The following is a 17299-nucleotide window of genomic DNA, read 5'->3' on the forward strand; positions in this document are numbered from 1 at the left end:
GAAGAGAGAGAGAGAGAGACTAAGTAAGAGCATTCCACGGTCAATAAAAACAAGCTTTAACATTATATTTGGCAATACTGTCCGAGTTGCATCTTTTTCTAACAGATACCATTACAACCTTTTTGGTAAGCGGTTACTTTCCTGGCTTCAATACTGATAAGAACATAACTCATTATGCAAAATATAAGTAGCTACCAAATTAATCATTGTTACAGTGAAAACATCCACTTAAACACTACACATCAGAACATGAATATCACTGCTGTTGTAATACGTCACATTTGAAGAAGGCATTTAATACATCAACAGTTGCCATCCTTCATTTGCTATTTCTCAAAATACCGGGGTGGTTCTTCATTCAATGATTTCTTCCATTAAATGTTTTTAGTGTGATTTTAATGAGAAACCCAAAAGAGCAAGTGTGAAGCTATTCTGCTTCTGCCTTAAGCAACTCAGCTTAACTAGCACCAGTTTACAGCTCAGCAGGTACCATGTGATTTTAGACTTCATTTGTTTTTGAAATAGACTTATCCACTATTAACTAAGGAGAAACTCAAGATTCTCCTTGTTATGGACAGAACAAACATGCTCTAATACCTAGGAGTACAGTGTTGAGAGTTCTAGATTGAGAAGAAAAACAGTTTGTTATAAGTATGCATAGATCTGGCAAGTGCAATGTACATGAAAGCACTAAGAAAAATATCTCATCTAATAGACCAAGTAAGAAGGCTAGAAGAAAAGTCAACCTTATATTATTTCTAGTGTCAGTATTCTGGATCAGGGAGGAAGATTTTTTATTTTTTATTTTAGTCAGTTCTAAATCAATCAAGTGACATGGAAGAACAGGTTCCCTGAAAACTTTCAATGGAAATACTTTGCAGAACCAGCTCTCAGAAAAATAACAGAACAACAAAAATCTAGCTATGGGCAGCTTTTTTTGGTTAGTTGAATTTTTTTGGTTAGTTGGTTTGTTTTGGTTTTTATAAGTCAGTTTAGATAGCAACATTGTTTATGGTACTGAAAGAATGACTACAGTTATCATATGAAAACAGAAAAATCCAAATAGCCAAACTTAAATCATTGTTAGCCTAGATAGAAGACATTCTACTCCCTACTTTCCTTTAAAGTGGTCACTGTAGATGCAGAAAGCAGCACTGTTTTAATTTCTAACCTCAGTATTAATTATCCTCATTTTACAATGACTTACTTAATAGCAGCAAATTGAATCCAGATCTCTTTAATCCCAAAGCTAGTGCCCTAATTGCTGGACCATATGAACTATAGTATTAACCGCATTAGACAGTTTTCAAAGCTGCCCTGAAGCTGCCCTGATGGTATTCTCAGCCCTGAAAACATCTTTACACTAACAGTCATATTTTCGAGCTGTTTTTTCTGCACATTCAGTATCACAATATTCTTTTCCTTTACTTCTGGAAACATCATATATTTCAAAAGGGTTAAGATAGAAAAGAATAGACTATTTCAGTTGAAAGGGACCTACAACAATCATCTATTCCAACTGCCTGACCGCTTCAGGGCTGACCAAGTTCAAGCATGTTATTAAGGGCATTGCTCAAATGCCTCTTAACCACTGACAGGCTTGGGGCATCAACCACCTCTCTGGCAAGCCTGTTCCAGTGTTTGACCACCATCTCAGTAAAGAAATGCTTCCCAATGTCCAGTCTAAACCTCCCCTGGCGCAGCTTTGAACCATTTCCATGTGTCTTATCACTGGATACCAGGGAGAAGAGACCAGCACCTCCCTCTCCACTTTCCCTCCTCAGGAAGCCGTAGAGAGCAATAAGGTCGCCCCTCAGCCTCCCCTTCTCCAAACTAGACAAGCCCGAAGTCCTCAGCCGCTCCTCATAGGACGTTCCTTCCAGCCCTTTCACCAGCTTTGTTGCCCTCCTCTGGAAGCATTCAAGGACCTTCACATCCTTCCTAAATTGTGGGCCCCAGAACTGCACACAATACTCAAGGTGAGACTGCACCAACGCTGAACATAGCAGGATAATCACCTCTTTTGACCAGCTGGTTATGTTGCATTTAATGCACCCCAGGATGTGGTTTGCCCTCTTGGCTGCCAGGGCACACTGCTGACACATATTGAGCCTGCTGTTGACCAACACCCCCAGATCCCTTTCCACAGGGCTGCTCTGCAGCCACTACTTTCCCAATTTATACTTGTGCCCAGCATTACTCCGTCCTAGATGCAGAATCAGGCATTTGGACTTGTTAAATTTCATCCCATTAATCATTGCCCAATGCTCCAATCTACCTAGATCCCCTCTGCAAGGCCTCCTGTCCCTCAAGAGTCAACAGCACCTCCCAGTTTGGTATCGTCAGCAAACTTGCTAATGGTGCATTCAACTCCTGCATCCAGATTGTTGATAAATATCTTGAACAGGACTGGCCTTAGAATTGAACCCTGAGAAACACTGCTGGTGACTGGTCGCCAGCCAGATGCAGCCTCATTCACTACAACCCTTTGAGCTCTGCCCTTCATCCAGTTCTTCACCCAGCGCACCATGAACCCGCTCATCCCACAGCTGGACAGCTTGTCCAGAAGGATGCTGTGAGGGACAGTATCAAAAGCCTTACTAATATCCAGAAAAACTACATCCATCCCGTTCCCTTCATCTACTAGGCGGGGGACCTTATCACAGAAGAATACCAAATTAATTAAACAGGACTTTCCCATTGTGAACCCATGTTGACTGTGCCTGACAATTGCATTATTCTTTAAATGCCTTTCAATAGTATAATTTTCTCCATAATTTTTCCAAGGTTAGACTAACAGGTCTGTAGTTCCCTGGGTCTTTCCTCACGCCCTTCTTGTAGATTGGAATAACGTTGGCTCGCTTCCAGTCAGCAGGGACCTCCCCAGACTCCCAAGACCTTTGGTAGATGATCGAGAGGGGTCCTGCCATAACATCCGCTAGCTGCTTCAGTACTCTGGGATGAAGCCCATCAGGCCGCATGGACTTGTGAACATTCAGCTGACGTATGATTCTAAGTGTCTGTTTTGGAGCAGGTAAGCACAAATGACAATCATATGACAAACACAGATGGAAAGATCTAGCTCTGATTTGTTATGCCTTAAAACATAAAAATAATTCAATCAACAGGGATACTGACAAAGCAGCAGGAAGAGGGGCTACAACCAAAAAGATGCTAGCAAATGACACTTATTTTTCCATCATGACTAACATACTCAGCATATGAAAAAACTTTACATACCTGTAAGAGCCACTTGCTCAGTTGGATGAAACTTTATGGAATTTACTGTGTAAAACAAAGTAAAGTTTTAAGCTAGTATACTAAAAGAATTTATTTCACTAAGTTTTATCATTAAAAGCTTTGAAAAATGTCTTCAGTTTTAAGTAATTTTTTTGTACTATAGTAATCTCTTAGGTGAGATAAAGCACAATGGTATTTTATTTGAGTACATAAATCTATGTAGTATCAAGGAAAGCAGCTATAGTTGATTATACAACAACACGTATTTTCTAGCAGGTTACCTCCTGAATCTAGTACAAGTGTTTCATGTTATAGAGGATACAAACCACAGTCAAATAATTGTGTGTAAGCTGACAGGAGATAATGCTCTGGACTTCCATAAAGAGAATTTAAGTATTCATAACTACTTCTAACATAGTGAAAACTTACTATATATGTCCATCAACTTTCTGATTATTGCATAAGATTGCAAGAACAAATGCCTAAAAACCTAATGCAAATAACACAAATTAGATTTCGGTCCTGCAACCATATGTAATCAAAACATAACTGTTTTAAAATAGTTGTATCAGCCTACAAAGCTCTTCTTCATTTTTTATTCCAGTGCATAAGATTTAATTACTTTTCATTTGCAAAATCCATAAGCTTCTCTTCAACAGTTCTTCAAGAAAAAGCTTAGAAATCATTTCCATCCATCATACAAGTAAAATAGATGCTTATGTTGCCAGGACAGTGTGGTGTAATGAGTCTAAAAAGACACTCCTTAAATTGTTCACACTGAACTAACTCAACAGTGCACCAACTGCTGGCACCCAACACCTTTGGTCCATTTCAAATCAACTGTCAAACGTAAACAACTAAAGAAAAGTTTTACTAAATTAAAAATATATGATTTTTATATAATTTATATAAATTTATATAATTTTTATAAATTATAGTGTTATAATTTTTTTTTTTTTACTTAGTTTACACACAACTAACCTGTTTAAACACAGGTTAGAGCTTTTATTATTTTCATGGTTATCCAAATAGCAATTTAATTAAAAAAAACCAAACCTATCAGCATGAAAACGCAAGTGACTGGAGTTTTTAAATATGACTTTCTGGAGGCTAAAGGTACCCTCTCCATGCACCAAGCAACCTGAGATATCTGAACACATTAAAGTGTTACCTATTGTTTCTATGCATCTATCTATTAGTATCTTTGTGTGTAGGAGCTAGAAGTCATACAGCAGGAAAAAAAAGTAGAACTTATGGTTGAAGCAGCTGACCACTCTCTGGAGAACTTAATTCTACTTGTATCTTTGCCACAAAGTTGATGTCATGTGCTAGCTGAGTTACTTAACCAAACATACCAGGACAATAACTGTGTTCCTCATTTTCTAAGTGCATGATTCTACACTTCAGGGTACAATCACACTCAAAGTGCTCAACTCTCAACAGCAAGTTAAAGCTATGGAAAACCTCTCCACCTTTGGTCTATAAAATCCTGTATTGTAACCCGTTATGAGATAGAAGGGGGCTAATCAGATGCTTGTCAAATTGGACACCAAAAATTAAGGTTAACGTCAAAAACACTTACTGCACTGCACCTCTCCACCCAAGGAGGCGATTAAAAACACTGTTTCTGAAATATTCATACTGATACAGGGGAAGACAAATGCCTATATTGAATTAACTGTCTTCAAAACAAGATTTTAATACTATGCAACAAATTATATATGGGTTCATGTATTAAACAAAGAAGTGCAAATAGATGGTCACCCAGCATCTGTATCTTGTATCCCAAATATAACACAGATCCTGCAAAACAGCTAACTTCTGATTATATAAGCTTCTCTTGTTCTGCATATGCATGAGAACTCAATGAGTTCTGACATTTGACTTCTGAGTGTCATTAACTGTGCCTATAAATTTCTTTATATGGACTCGTTTATTCATTTAGCATTTACAGAACTGTCTTAATAAGCCTCTCTAAGAAAGAATCGTAGTACAAAACATTATCTCAATAAAGATTAATGGAACTTCACAATTGACTTGTTAATGGTGTTGGCAAACCTGCAAGTGAAACCACAGTGGTTGTCCAAAACACATTTCTCCCTCCCAACACACTCTGTTTCCAGTTTTCACAACATGCCTTTATCTTACCTGATCCAACATGCCCTACGTACTTGACAAGGCACTTCCCTGTTTCTATGCTCCACAGCAAAGCAGTGTGATCTACAAAGATTAAAAAGTAGCTGTAAATGTTGTTACAAATGTATGGTGTTCATTTTTAACTGATTCAACAAACAAGTTATCTTCGAATGTAGAGCAACCATATGAAATAGACTTCATGTAGAAAAGACAAACTCCTTGTGATTATCACCATATATAAAAAACATAAAAGCTTCCTATCATTATAACTTAATACGCATCTCCAAAAAAAAAAGTGAAGGTGCTGTCCCAATCGGATTAATTTGCAGTAAGTATTGACTTTTGGTATTTTTTTCTAACTTGGTTATATACTTATGTATAATGCTCCAACTGTATATCATGAGATTCAGAAAGAACACAGAAAGCATTCAGGGGTGAAAAAGTCAGGCAGTCACTACAAACAAGAGTTCTATGCACAAACTATTTACACAGAAGTCCCAAATGCATATAGGTCACTGCAGAGCCCTACGAAAACTTACTTAAAAAGTCAGTCCCAATGAAACTCCTTTACCCTGTCACACCTCAAAATAAATAATTAATATAAGTATTTGTAAGTGGGGACAACCTTAATGCTGAATTAGAGAATGCCTGTTTCCAAGTTAAATCAGGACAAAGAGACGACGTCCCACCCAAAGACAAAATGTGCCCCTCAGTGGACACATAAAAATGGTAACAGTTCAGTTTATGAAGCAGAGGTTTCTGGTCCACAATATGTATGTCCAGTGTCTTCAGATTTTGTTCCGGTTTCGAAAGACCGTCACTTCAAACTGACCAATTCTAATCGGTTATGGTTTACTTCCTTAATAATTTTCCAAATCCACACAAGACTCTAGATTGATTTTTGGATCATAGTAGATTTAGTGACTTATTCATTAGTACCTGTTCCGTCTCTTAAGTAGAGAGGAAGGAATCTAGTAAGTTAACATTAAGATCTGAAAATTAAGATTTTTAGTTGCCCCTCGATCCTTCGGCAAAAGCCAGACGAATGCAAGAATACAAGAATATGCAAACTATGGCTAAGTGTACAGCTTCTATAAAACAAAGGCTAAACAATACTACAGTAGGAAGTCTGCAGGGGTCTCTGTATACAGCAGTACAGTATTCTGTGCAAGAGATCTCTCCAAGCAAGCAGCTCCCCAACCCACCCATTTACACCATCCGACACGCTAGCGCTGACCCCAAGAGGAGCATGACCTGCATGGAAGTTACCTGGCACATACCTTAGAAAGATCAACAAGGACATCTGAACCTTCTAAAGATTAAATGCATTTCAAGGACATCGCAATTTAAGAATTTTTCAGCTACTAAACTTCTTCAAATCGACTCTTTCAGTGTGGAGCTAAGTATTCCAGTATGCTTTTGATCTACATTTGCTATTGCTGAGGGACTAAACCAGAATTTTCTAAAGATTCAAGCAACATAGAACTTTACCAGCAGATGCAGTTCCCAACACCACTGGTTGAGTTTTCGCGACACTGACATCCCAAATACCATCCCTGTGGCCAACATATTCCTTTACCAGTTGACAGATTGCTCTTGATGTTGTAGTTTTAAAACTGGATACAATCTGAAATAGCAGAGATACGAACATTTTTTTTTCCACATTGACCCAAGATCAAGTAATTATCTCACAAATACAAATAGTTACTAACTTTTCCATAATAATTCCTCAGTGTTCTGACAGTTCACTGTTGTCAAAAATTTGACATTTGATGGTAGGAAAGTGAGTTTGGATGCAAACATACCTCTTAATTTCTTTTTTTTTTCTTTTTTACTAACACCCCCCTTTTTACAAAACACAAGATAAATTATTCTGTACTACAATAATGCAATCTCATTGGAGTAATGAGTTGTACAAATGCAGTATGCACTTCCCATTCAGTTTGGGTAAAGGATTATAATTAATAAAAAAAAAAAAAAAAAAACAAAAACACCACAAAAAAAAACCAAAAAAAAAATCAAAAAAAAAAATCAAAACTTGCCTTGCTTATTCCCAAACAAGTACATCTGATAACTTAAAGATGGTCCATGTTATCCAGCATAATGTCTTTGAAAAGATGTCCTTATTACATAGTTCTAGTAAAATCCAGAAACATTGCCATTTAAAACACTCACTGCTGTTTTTCTTCAAAACTGCACAAAGCTAATCAAATCAAACATTAACCTGAGAGCATATGCCAGCTTATTTGTGTAATAAAGCTTTCTTTTTTTAAAGACATGTCAAACTCATCTAAACATTTGATAAGCACATTCCCTCAAAGTCCATGCTGTTAGGGGAAAATAGAGAAGACTCATTAAATCCAAATTAGTATGTGCGTAAGAAATACCAAATGAAAGGAAGAAAAAGCCTAGCAAAAATGGTAAAACTACAAGGCACTATAGTACAGGAAGGCTGAAAACACTCAGTATCTACAGAAAGGAACCGAATTGCAGAAATTCTGCATTTTCAGATGAAAGCAGAGTGCAATATTTAAAACAAAACAACAAAAAAAGTTTGTCTTGCTTAACACTTGCAGAGACAACTGAAATCAAGAGTGGTGAAAGATGACTTCAAAAAGCAAAACCACTGTTAAAAATACCCTATTTTTACCCCACAAGTCTTGAAGCTCATAATTGTTCTTCGAGAAAGACTATCTGAAAAGCTTTGTTAAAACTAAAACAAAAAGAAGACTTCCATTTATCTGTGTTTTCCTCTGCATGCAATTATGGGCAGGTATCTATCTGACCAGCTAAGTCAAAACCTTTAAATGCTTCAACACAAATCACATTAAGACTTATCTACAGCTTAGTACAAGTTCGAAAATTAATTAAGTTTACATTTCAGATACAATAAACTAAGGTTAAAATCCCATTAATTTTTGGTATCAAAAAATAAGGTCATAAGTATGTCATTAAAGCAAATTACTTCCGCAAAGGTTTTTAAAAGTTAAAGAATATCTGCAAGAGCATTCCAAATCCTGAGCATGTCAACTTCCCAATGATGAAATGATAATGCCCTATCTGAATTCCAAATTAACAGCTAATACGCATTTCGGTTTCACAGGAGAAGAAGGAGCAATCATTAAGGATGCATTGAAAAGACAATGGGTTAATGGTAAAGGTTATTAGTTCAACCATACTGCAGAGTTTTATAGGCCTTGAATACAATCCTACAGATGCAACTTTCACATTGAATGCAGTCCTTAAACTAAATGGAGTCATGTACGAGAAGTGGAACGGCAGAATTAAGTAAACAGTTAAGGACTAATATAGCGCTCAGCTCAAATTCCAAACTTGAAGTTTTTCAGCTCTCAACCCCACACTTGAACTACACTTGCATTCTGTCTTTCTCATGTTGAGTCAAATCCTCTTGCAAAAGTTTCTAGGAGAAACTATCTCCTACTCATCAACATGCACAAATTTTCCAAAACTGCTGGACAGTGGTTTCATTGATCATTTAATGGCAAGGCTGTAAAACTCATTTTGGAGAATTAGCAGTCTTGAATGAACACACGGAAGATAAGAGTTCAAGAACACTATCTAACACTAAATATCCAGATATAGAAGAAGTGTGCGTTAAATAATATCTACACATTTTTTTTTCTTTCTTTCTTTTTTGCTGTCCCTCACTTCACATACCAGTAATTGGATAAATTTGATAGTGCCTGGATTACTTCTTGGGTCCTTAACCATACATAAACAATTTTCCAAGAAAGGAAAGGAAACACTTAAATAACATGCAACTTGCTAAAAAGAGTTCCTTTCTGCACTGCAGAAAGTTCTTAAAATAACTTCAGCAGATCTCAGGTTATCATATACAAACGCAAATAAGTGGGCAATCATATCTTAAGTGTGCTTCAGCTTTGTCTGTCCTCTTTCTTAAATCCATATAGTTTCACATACTTCCCTCTATACAGAGATTTGTTAATAAGGAAACTGAATACAAATTGAAACAATGGCATGGCAAATAAATTGAAACACTCTGTAAAAATGTCTCTTAAGTAGACAGGACACATTAGAAATACGAATGAAAATTTGGTAAACTCAGGACCAGTCCAGCAGCATTACACTGTGACAGAAGAACGGAATTTTCTGTGGAGTAATATTAAGCGGTGAGGTCAGAAACTGCATCTTCCACAAAGTTTTATTCCCTTCGACTGCTGGGTGAAGAAATACCTTCCTTTAAGAGTCCTTTTCCTGATCCAAAAGAATCAGAGATCCTGGAAGTTAGTTTATGATGGAGCGAGTTGTATCATTTCAGTTTATTTTAGGATTCTGCATACACTGTTAATGTTTTCCTGATGTCTTAACAACTGTCACAGCCAAGGATTGTTAACATCAGCAACAACATTTTGTTAACATCAAAACAGGAATTTCACATAGCGATTCCTGCATCTACAAACAACTGCAGTTAAATTACAGGATCTTGCCCATTAACATATACAAAAAATTATTTTTAGAGTACCGAGCACTAAACCTACTCTATCTCTTCAGGATTTGGGCACTGGTGGATAACCCCTACTATTAAAAGCATCCTTTTCTGATACGAGTTTTGCCAACTTAATATTCAGACTCCTACCTCAGCTAAGGGATGAAAACTATCCAGGTATGGGAATTTGCTATGAAGGACTTGAATTAAGCATGTTTACCTCAGCATTTTCCCCAAGAAAATGAACAGATTGCTTTAGTCTTAGCATATTTTACCAATATTAAAGCAGTCAAGGGTCAGCTTTCTCAATAGAACAAGCAAATACTGAAAGCTCTTTTCAGAACAAACTTAAACTCTTTATAGGTTGGCAACCAGAAAAATGTAATTGTGTGCAATTATACAAAACAATTGGTTTGTAAACCTTAAGTCTCTTCTAATTACCCACAGGGAATAAAGAAAAAATTTAAAAAAAAAAAAAATCCAAAAAACACAAGACAAGTTTTAAATTAGGCATACAGTAACAGTATAAAGGATGGGCTGAAGAGAAAAGTTGCAATCCACTACCCCACTGAGTTTGGAACACAACCCATTTTTGGTTAACAGCATTGTTCATTCAATGCTCACATATATAGACATAAGAATTTCAAAGCTGTTGAACTCTTAAAACTCTTCAAATGTCGTTTTCTCAGATAGTGTATTAGGGAACTCTAACTGCATCCAGTCAGGATACAGACAGAATTTCATAGTTTGTTAGAAACTTAGTTATAGTCTTTCATGACTTTTGGCTATAGTCTCTTTGTGGGTCAAGAGACAAAAGGTTGCAGCTTTGACTCTTCTGTGTAGGAAGGAAGAAGCAGTCGAAATAAAGCCACTCCCATGAAGTGCAGAAAGCTTTCAAAGAACACAATGGAGAGAGATGCTCTCAACTTATTCCCCTCAGCTCTCCTCTCTACCCCCCAGTAAACTCTGATTCAAAGTTGTGGAAAGAAATATATCAGCACATTTAAACATCTATTGGTTATCAATTGATATAATAGATATGTACAATGTCTATAATAAAGTATTAAATTCATGTTCCACTACTCATGACTACATTGCTGTGCATACATGTCAGAACATCGGGAAGCAAAGCAGCTATCCAGGAGTCTCCACCCCATACTTCCCAGCTTCCCACGCTGAAGTTGTGAGGTCCACCTGCCTTGCCCAGGAAAGAATATGAGCGCTACATTGCAAGCAAGTAAAAGACGACAATCATTTAACACCAGCCTTAAGAAAAAAAAAGAAAAAACCCACAAACAACAAAAACCCCAACACTACACTAAAGAAAGTACTAATTGATAACTACATAGTAGGTGTACTAATACTGTATTGTCCCTATTAATGTCATGTTGTCTCTATTTAAGTGGCCTCATTAAAGAATTCTTAAATCATTAACTCTTAAGAAAAAGGAAGAGGCACGTCTATGCATCAGATCGGCAAGAATAAAAAAGTTTGAGAAACGATAAAATAAAAAGGAGACCAAATAAAACACAGTAAGCTAGATCTATTTCACCACACTATGCTTATTCTCAAACGTTCAGACTACCTAACAGATGGTATTTCCAAGACATCTGCAGTCATTCCATAACCACATATTAGCCTGCAATACAGGTCAGCACAGAGCTTCTTACATAGTTGGTTCACGTACCAAATCCCACTGTGCTTTCCTCATTTACCCTAAATAATGTGTCATGAAATGACCCTGAGATAGGGCAAAAAGAGCTGCAAGTAAACTCTCTATGAAAATTGAAAAAGGGAAGAAAAAGAGGAAAACAAAAATATCAGACAGATGCAGATATGCAAAATGAAAAACATCAGAAAGGGTAACTGTGCTAAGAGATCAGGCAAAAAAAGATCGCCAGCTACTAATTTGCAAGGCTTGCAACGTAAAGGAAACAAACCATTCTAGTCTCAGAGCTATAAAACAAAAGTAATGCAAAAAACCCACAAAAACGTATAATAGTACACATATAGATATCTACTTAAACCCCCATTTCAACTGCAATACCTAAATCTTTATTCAGAAATTCACTACCTACCAAGTTCTCTATTTCCCTCATGAAATTGAATTTTTTTTTTTTAGTTGTCTTTACAAGAGTAACCCCACATACATACATGTGCACACACTCTCTCCCCTCCAACATTTATTCTTTAAAAAAGGTGAGCAATTATTGTAAAAATATCATATAGTGTGTTTGAAGTAATGGGTAATTGATGAATCCAAGATAAAGATATTGTTCCTCATGAGGCAGGTTTACTTAAAGAACAGCACTGCTCAGCTTAAAGAAACCACAACTTACAACTTAAAGACAGCCATGTTAGTACACATTGATGAGTAGAGGTTTAATTTGACTCATACCTTGCTAGTAGATGCCTTGTAAGTTGTCTTTAATTTCTGAGAAAGCTGACTGGTACTATGACTGGCTGTTGAGACAAATAAATTCAAAGGAAGATATTTCAAATACAGCATTAGCTTATTTGTATAAGTAACCGGTATTAATTCCCTTCAATAAGATTCTAAGTTTTGGCCAGCAAAGTACACCAAACGTAAATTAAAAAATACTAGTTTACGATTCTTTGTGGTTCTCTTACCTTTTGTTTTCAGTTGTCCTTTGCTCAGTTCAGCTCCATCAATTGTCTGTCCTTCAGCTGCTAAACGCTCATTCAGTGTATCGATCTCTCTACGTACTAACAATAACAAAAATTCACATTAATACAAAAAAATTGTGTATCATTAACAACATCATTAATATACTATTTAAGAATTGTTATGATTAGTAAGTAACCTATTTTATGCTAAGGACAGGAAAAGAGATCAGCTGTGATTTTATAAAAGCAGGTCTCACCAAGACATAAACCAAGACTCATGCTGAATTTTCCAGAGATCAACCTTGACCCAGATTCCAAGGAAAGTATTAGTGGCTTCTAATTACTGATATTTTTACTAATAAATGTGGCTAAGGATTAACAAAACAGCTTCTGTGAAATACATGGCACGCCTGTATTGAATTAAATCCAACAGAAGACAGAAAACTTGCAGCATCATAAATATTTTAACCACAGAATTAGTATGTCATTTCTTGACAAAGATTTTATTAATCACGAAATAGTATTCTCCCCTGAATGCTTGTCTACTGTTAAGAGTTTCAGTAAGAAAGGTAGTGCAGCAAATGTATATTTTTATACTTTGAAATACATTAAAAATTGCAGAATGACATATACTTTTTACATTCAAGTGTTTCAGAAACACTAAATACGATCAAAATATTTTCATTGTACATCGACAAAGCATGTATTTGTAACAAGGCTATGCTTTTCTGTCAATTATTTATAACTCTCACCTGTACCATTTCAACACAAGACAGAGTGATGGCATAGCTAAATAAATCAAGTACTCGTAAATGATTTCCAGTGGCTGGGCTGGTTTAAAGTTGCTCAACTTCACTTTATAAAGACCATTTTCAGTGGCTTATAGTTTTTCTCAAAATCTGGGCTGACACTTTTTAAGTGTTCTCCTTAGGTGAAATCTTACTGAGAGGCTTTAACCAAACAGTTTTTCACTGTTCTTGAGAATAAGTCTAGGTCTGTCTTTCAACAAATTCTTAGGACTTCTTTAAAAAAAAGTCATTCACTGCCAGGGTTTGAAATGTGGGAGAACATGACCCATCAGGAGTATGATTCATGCCATTTCTGAGAAATTCACTGAAGTCTCAGTTCTAAGCACTAGAAAAGTCAGTTTACACTTCCATACCACATCTAAGTGCATGAAATGAGCAACGCAAGATTCTCTTTCCTGTGTTCCCAGTCACATAAACCTAAACTTTTATAAAACACAGACAATATGAAAGAGACGGGCTAGTAGTAACAGATGACTGAACAAATAAGCCAGGCAGATACAAGAATTGCCTGAAAGGATTAAGACTGAAGCCTGGAAGGGATAAGAAAGGAAGAAACTAGAAATAACTTGTAATAAAGAAAAGGGAGTGTAAAAAGCCAGAGAGGAAAAAAATGAGATTCTATATGTACAGTAACCACAACACTAATGCAGGAATTAGACCAAGAACAAAAAATAACAGACTGAGCATCAGAAGAGAAAAATTTAGAAGTTGACAGAGGGGTGGAAAGAGATTACAAAGGCCAGGAGCGGAGTAGAACTGGGAGGTGAAGAAGGAAGATGTAGAAGAAACAGAAATGGAATGCAAGGAAAATAATCGTACTCTGGAGTACAGACAAATTCACCACTTGTTTTCTGACAAACATTTTTGAAGTCTGGGGTGGGGAGAATCCCTACTTTTCTTGCTATCAGCCAACTTCTCAGCAGGAGTCCGAGAACTCAGTTGTGCAAATTGTCACTAAAAAAAGTGTAGTGTTGATGACAACCTTTAACCAACACAATCTCAGGTTTTAAGAGAATAAGAAGCCAGCACATTTTCAGAAAGCACGCAGGAAAGTTGTTTGTTTGTTTTTTTTTTTTTAACATGAGTGTTTGGTTTAACTGTGGGAACAGATTAGGTGTGAAAAAAAATTTGACTTGGAGCCAAACCAGACAGATTCCACAACTCAGAAGCCAAGCCACGCAACACAGCTTCCAAAATCCAGCAAGGAAAATCGAGCAGACGTTTTACTGTATGACTGCCTGTGTTACTCTGGATCCTCTTACATCACCTTGGATCACTTCCATTACCATATGACTGCACTGTCATTAAACAAATAACATTTTTTGCAGATACACCTGGAATTTTTGTCTGAGTGCTCGACTTCAAAATTCATGAGCAGTTGCAGGTGCTGGTTATGCAATATACTAAGTAGTATGATGCAAAACCACCACATTTTACACTTTTTCAAGTAAAACACTTGTCCAATTTTATTTACTAATATTACATCATTAAAACTAGGCCTGTAAATATGCAACAAAGCCACAAACTTCAATGGCTGAACGGAGTTACTGCCAGATTAACATGGTATATACAAGAGCCTACAATGACAAAGAGACAGCCACTTCACTTTCTTTGCCTAAGAGTCAAGGAGGATGACACACATCAGTTCTCACTACTTGTGTCAAAGAGCTAAGAAAGTGATTTTTCTGAAAAGGCACAAACCCCATATTGGCTACAAGTTCAAAGTAATTGTTAAAGTCCTCACAGAAAAGCTATGGTAATTACACTACAGTATCCAAGGTAAGCATCTCAATTAGTGCTACTATATCCTAAATCCAAACAATTCGTAAGTTGCTGGAAAAAAATAGATACTCACATTCCAAATTTTCAATATACAAGTTTTCAAACTCCCGCTCTATTTGTCCAAAAAGTTCAAGGAGTGTATTCCGGACAGAAGATGGTAGTTTAGAATCCTAGAAGGCAAAATATTGGGGTTTATATTTTTCTTTACATATGTGTTATGTAGTTACCCTTCAATCTTAAACTGATTTTAACAGTTCTCTCTATCTCCCAGCAAGGAGGGAAATTAAAACTACTACTACAGTAGAACACAAACCAAAAAGCTCTGTGCATTATAAAATTTTTCATTTTACATATTCTTTCTCTTTCAAGGGACAGAATGCAAATCACCTGTGGAGTTTTTTTTGGTTTTATTGGAGATAAATTTATAAACCAATATACATGTACAACTCATTAAAGAAAAAAGGTGGAAAAAAACCTTATAATATAATGTCAAGGTGCTTCGAGTTTAAGAAGAAAGAATACCTTTGGTTGACAAAGTAATTCAGAAGTTGACTATGCATTAGGTTAGGAAGTTGTCATCACAAAGCACCTTATTACCGAAGCTTGAGACAAACTAACCTTTTAAACATATTTTTAAGATCCACCTACTTTTGTCACTAACCACAACTAAGTGTGAAGGAAACTGCAATTTCTAATCCTTCCCTCCCCAGACATTATTCAAGCACCTCCTCTTCACAGAAAATATTTTGAAGCAAATTCACAGCGGAGGGTTGATTTTTTCTTCAGCATAATCAACATAGCAATTCCGAGGCACAAAAACAAGTATGTAATAAAACCACTAACACAGGATTTATATGATCTGAACTCAATACACAGCTTGACCATAAGTTTCTGTTGGCAAGTTATTTAAATTTTATTCATCTGCCTATAAAACAGAGATCAGCACCACGTTTTCCCTGAACAAATGCATACCATATCCAAAACAAATACTGATTTCTGTTGGGAGTCAAGGTTCTCACTATATCAATGATTTTGTTATCAAACACTGTTGAGCAGACAGTGAGTAAAGCAGAAGATAGCTGACTGCAGTACACTAAGAACCTAGTACTAAGAAACACCAAAATTTAAAGCACAGCATGCTCCTAAAAAATGGCAAATTGGAAAGAAGAAAATATGGTCATTAGTCTAATAACTATAATCAATTAATCCACTACAAGTATGGATCAAAGGATGAAGTGTCCTTGCTCACTACATAAATAAATTCTACTAAACCTGTTCTATTCTTCAGTTGCTGCTGGACCACAATATGTAAGTTGGCTTACTGCACTTACTATTTATCTAGGTAGCCAGCTATAAACTTTTTTTAAAAGAAGTTTCCACTTAACTGAGCTTTACCCTAACAATGAAAAAGCTCAAATAGTCCTTTGTAGCATATCTAACCTGTCACCTCAGAATTCAGTAAGACAACATCTTATTACTGGACAAACCTGTAAATAATGCAGCTGTATTCAAAAACTGAGAAATACCTATGCAAGGAAACAAGTTACCAAATTTCAAAGTGAAATTAATATGGTATCATGTATACCATATTATTAATATATCAATGTTCATCTATCAAATATACAGGGAATGTGCCTGTCAGTAACATCTACTTTTTTTAAACAAAGCAAAAGTATGTAATTTCAAAATCTTGAAATCATCAGCTGTGAGCAAAAAAAGAAAATCGAGTCAGCTTCTGCCACAGCACAAACCACTATTTCAGGTCTAGAACAGAAGCATTACTAGAATGGGAGTACAAATATTAGCACAGGACACCCACATTCAAATGAACTTCATTATTCAATGCAAGTTTAAGGATGATTATAGCTGGTTTTGTTCTTAAGTGTTCCAGCAAATCCAAATCAGAAGAAATTAGTTCCATTCCTATAAACTGACCGAATTAGGAAGAAGCGTGTGCATACTAGCCATCAGAGGGCAGCATGTGCCTTCCACCAAGTCAGAATCTAAACCAGAATTTAATCTCACTCACATTTTGGTTCATACAGTCAAGATGATTGTCTTCAGAAACAATTAGAAAAGCCTATCATGATCCCGATTTTATAAGTTATTTCTGGACATCAATTTTAAAGAGAAGAGCAAGAGAAACCACTAATAGCCATGACAAAGAGCATATCTGCTTTGTGCATAATTCAGTTTTATCCCAGCTTCACAGCTACTTTACACTATAGCACTGTGC

The 17299-nt window shown here is 36.2% G+C and overlaps 1 protein-coding gene across 2 annotated transcripts in view; it reads right to left on the reverse strand.

Moving 5' to 3' along the window:
- WDR37 (WD repeat domain 37) overlaps positions 1-17299 on the reverse strand; it is a 48917-nt gene that overhangs the window by 20123 nt on the left and 11495 nt on the right. For both annotated transcript variants that reach the window (XM_075144108.1, XM_075144107.1), the window contains 6 exons: positions 15137-15233; positions 12476-12571; positions 12243-12307; positions 6868-7003; positions 5389-5460; positions 3241-3285 (listed from right to left, as the gene is read on the reverse strand). In XM_075144108.1, coding sequence (XP_075000209.1) covers positions 3241-3285; positions 5389-5460; positions 6868-7003; positions 12243-12307; positions 12476-12571; positions 15137-15233 — 511 coding nt within the window. The remainder of the gene's footprint in view (positions 1-3240; positions 3286-5388; positions 5461-6867; positions 7004-12242; positions 12308-12475; positions 12572-15136; positions 15234-17299) is intronic.

Source organism: Calonectris borealis, chromosome 2 (assembly GCF_964195595.1).
Source record: "Calonectris borealis chromosome 2, bCalBor7.hap1.2, whole genome shotgun sequence".
Taxonomy (NCBI): domain Eukaryota; kingdom Metazoa; phylum Chordata; class Aves; order Procellariiformes; family Procellariidae; genus Calonectris; species Calonectris borealis.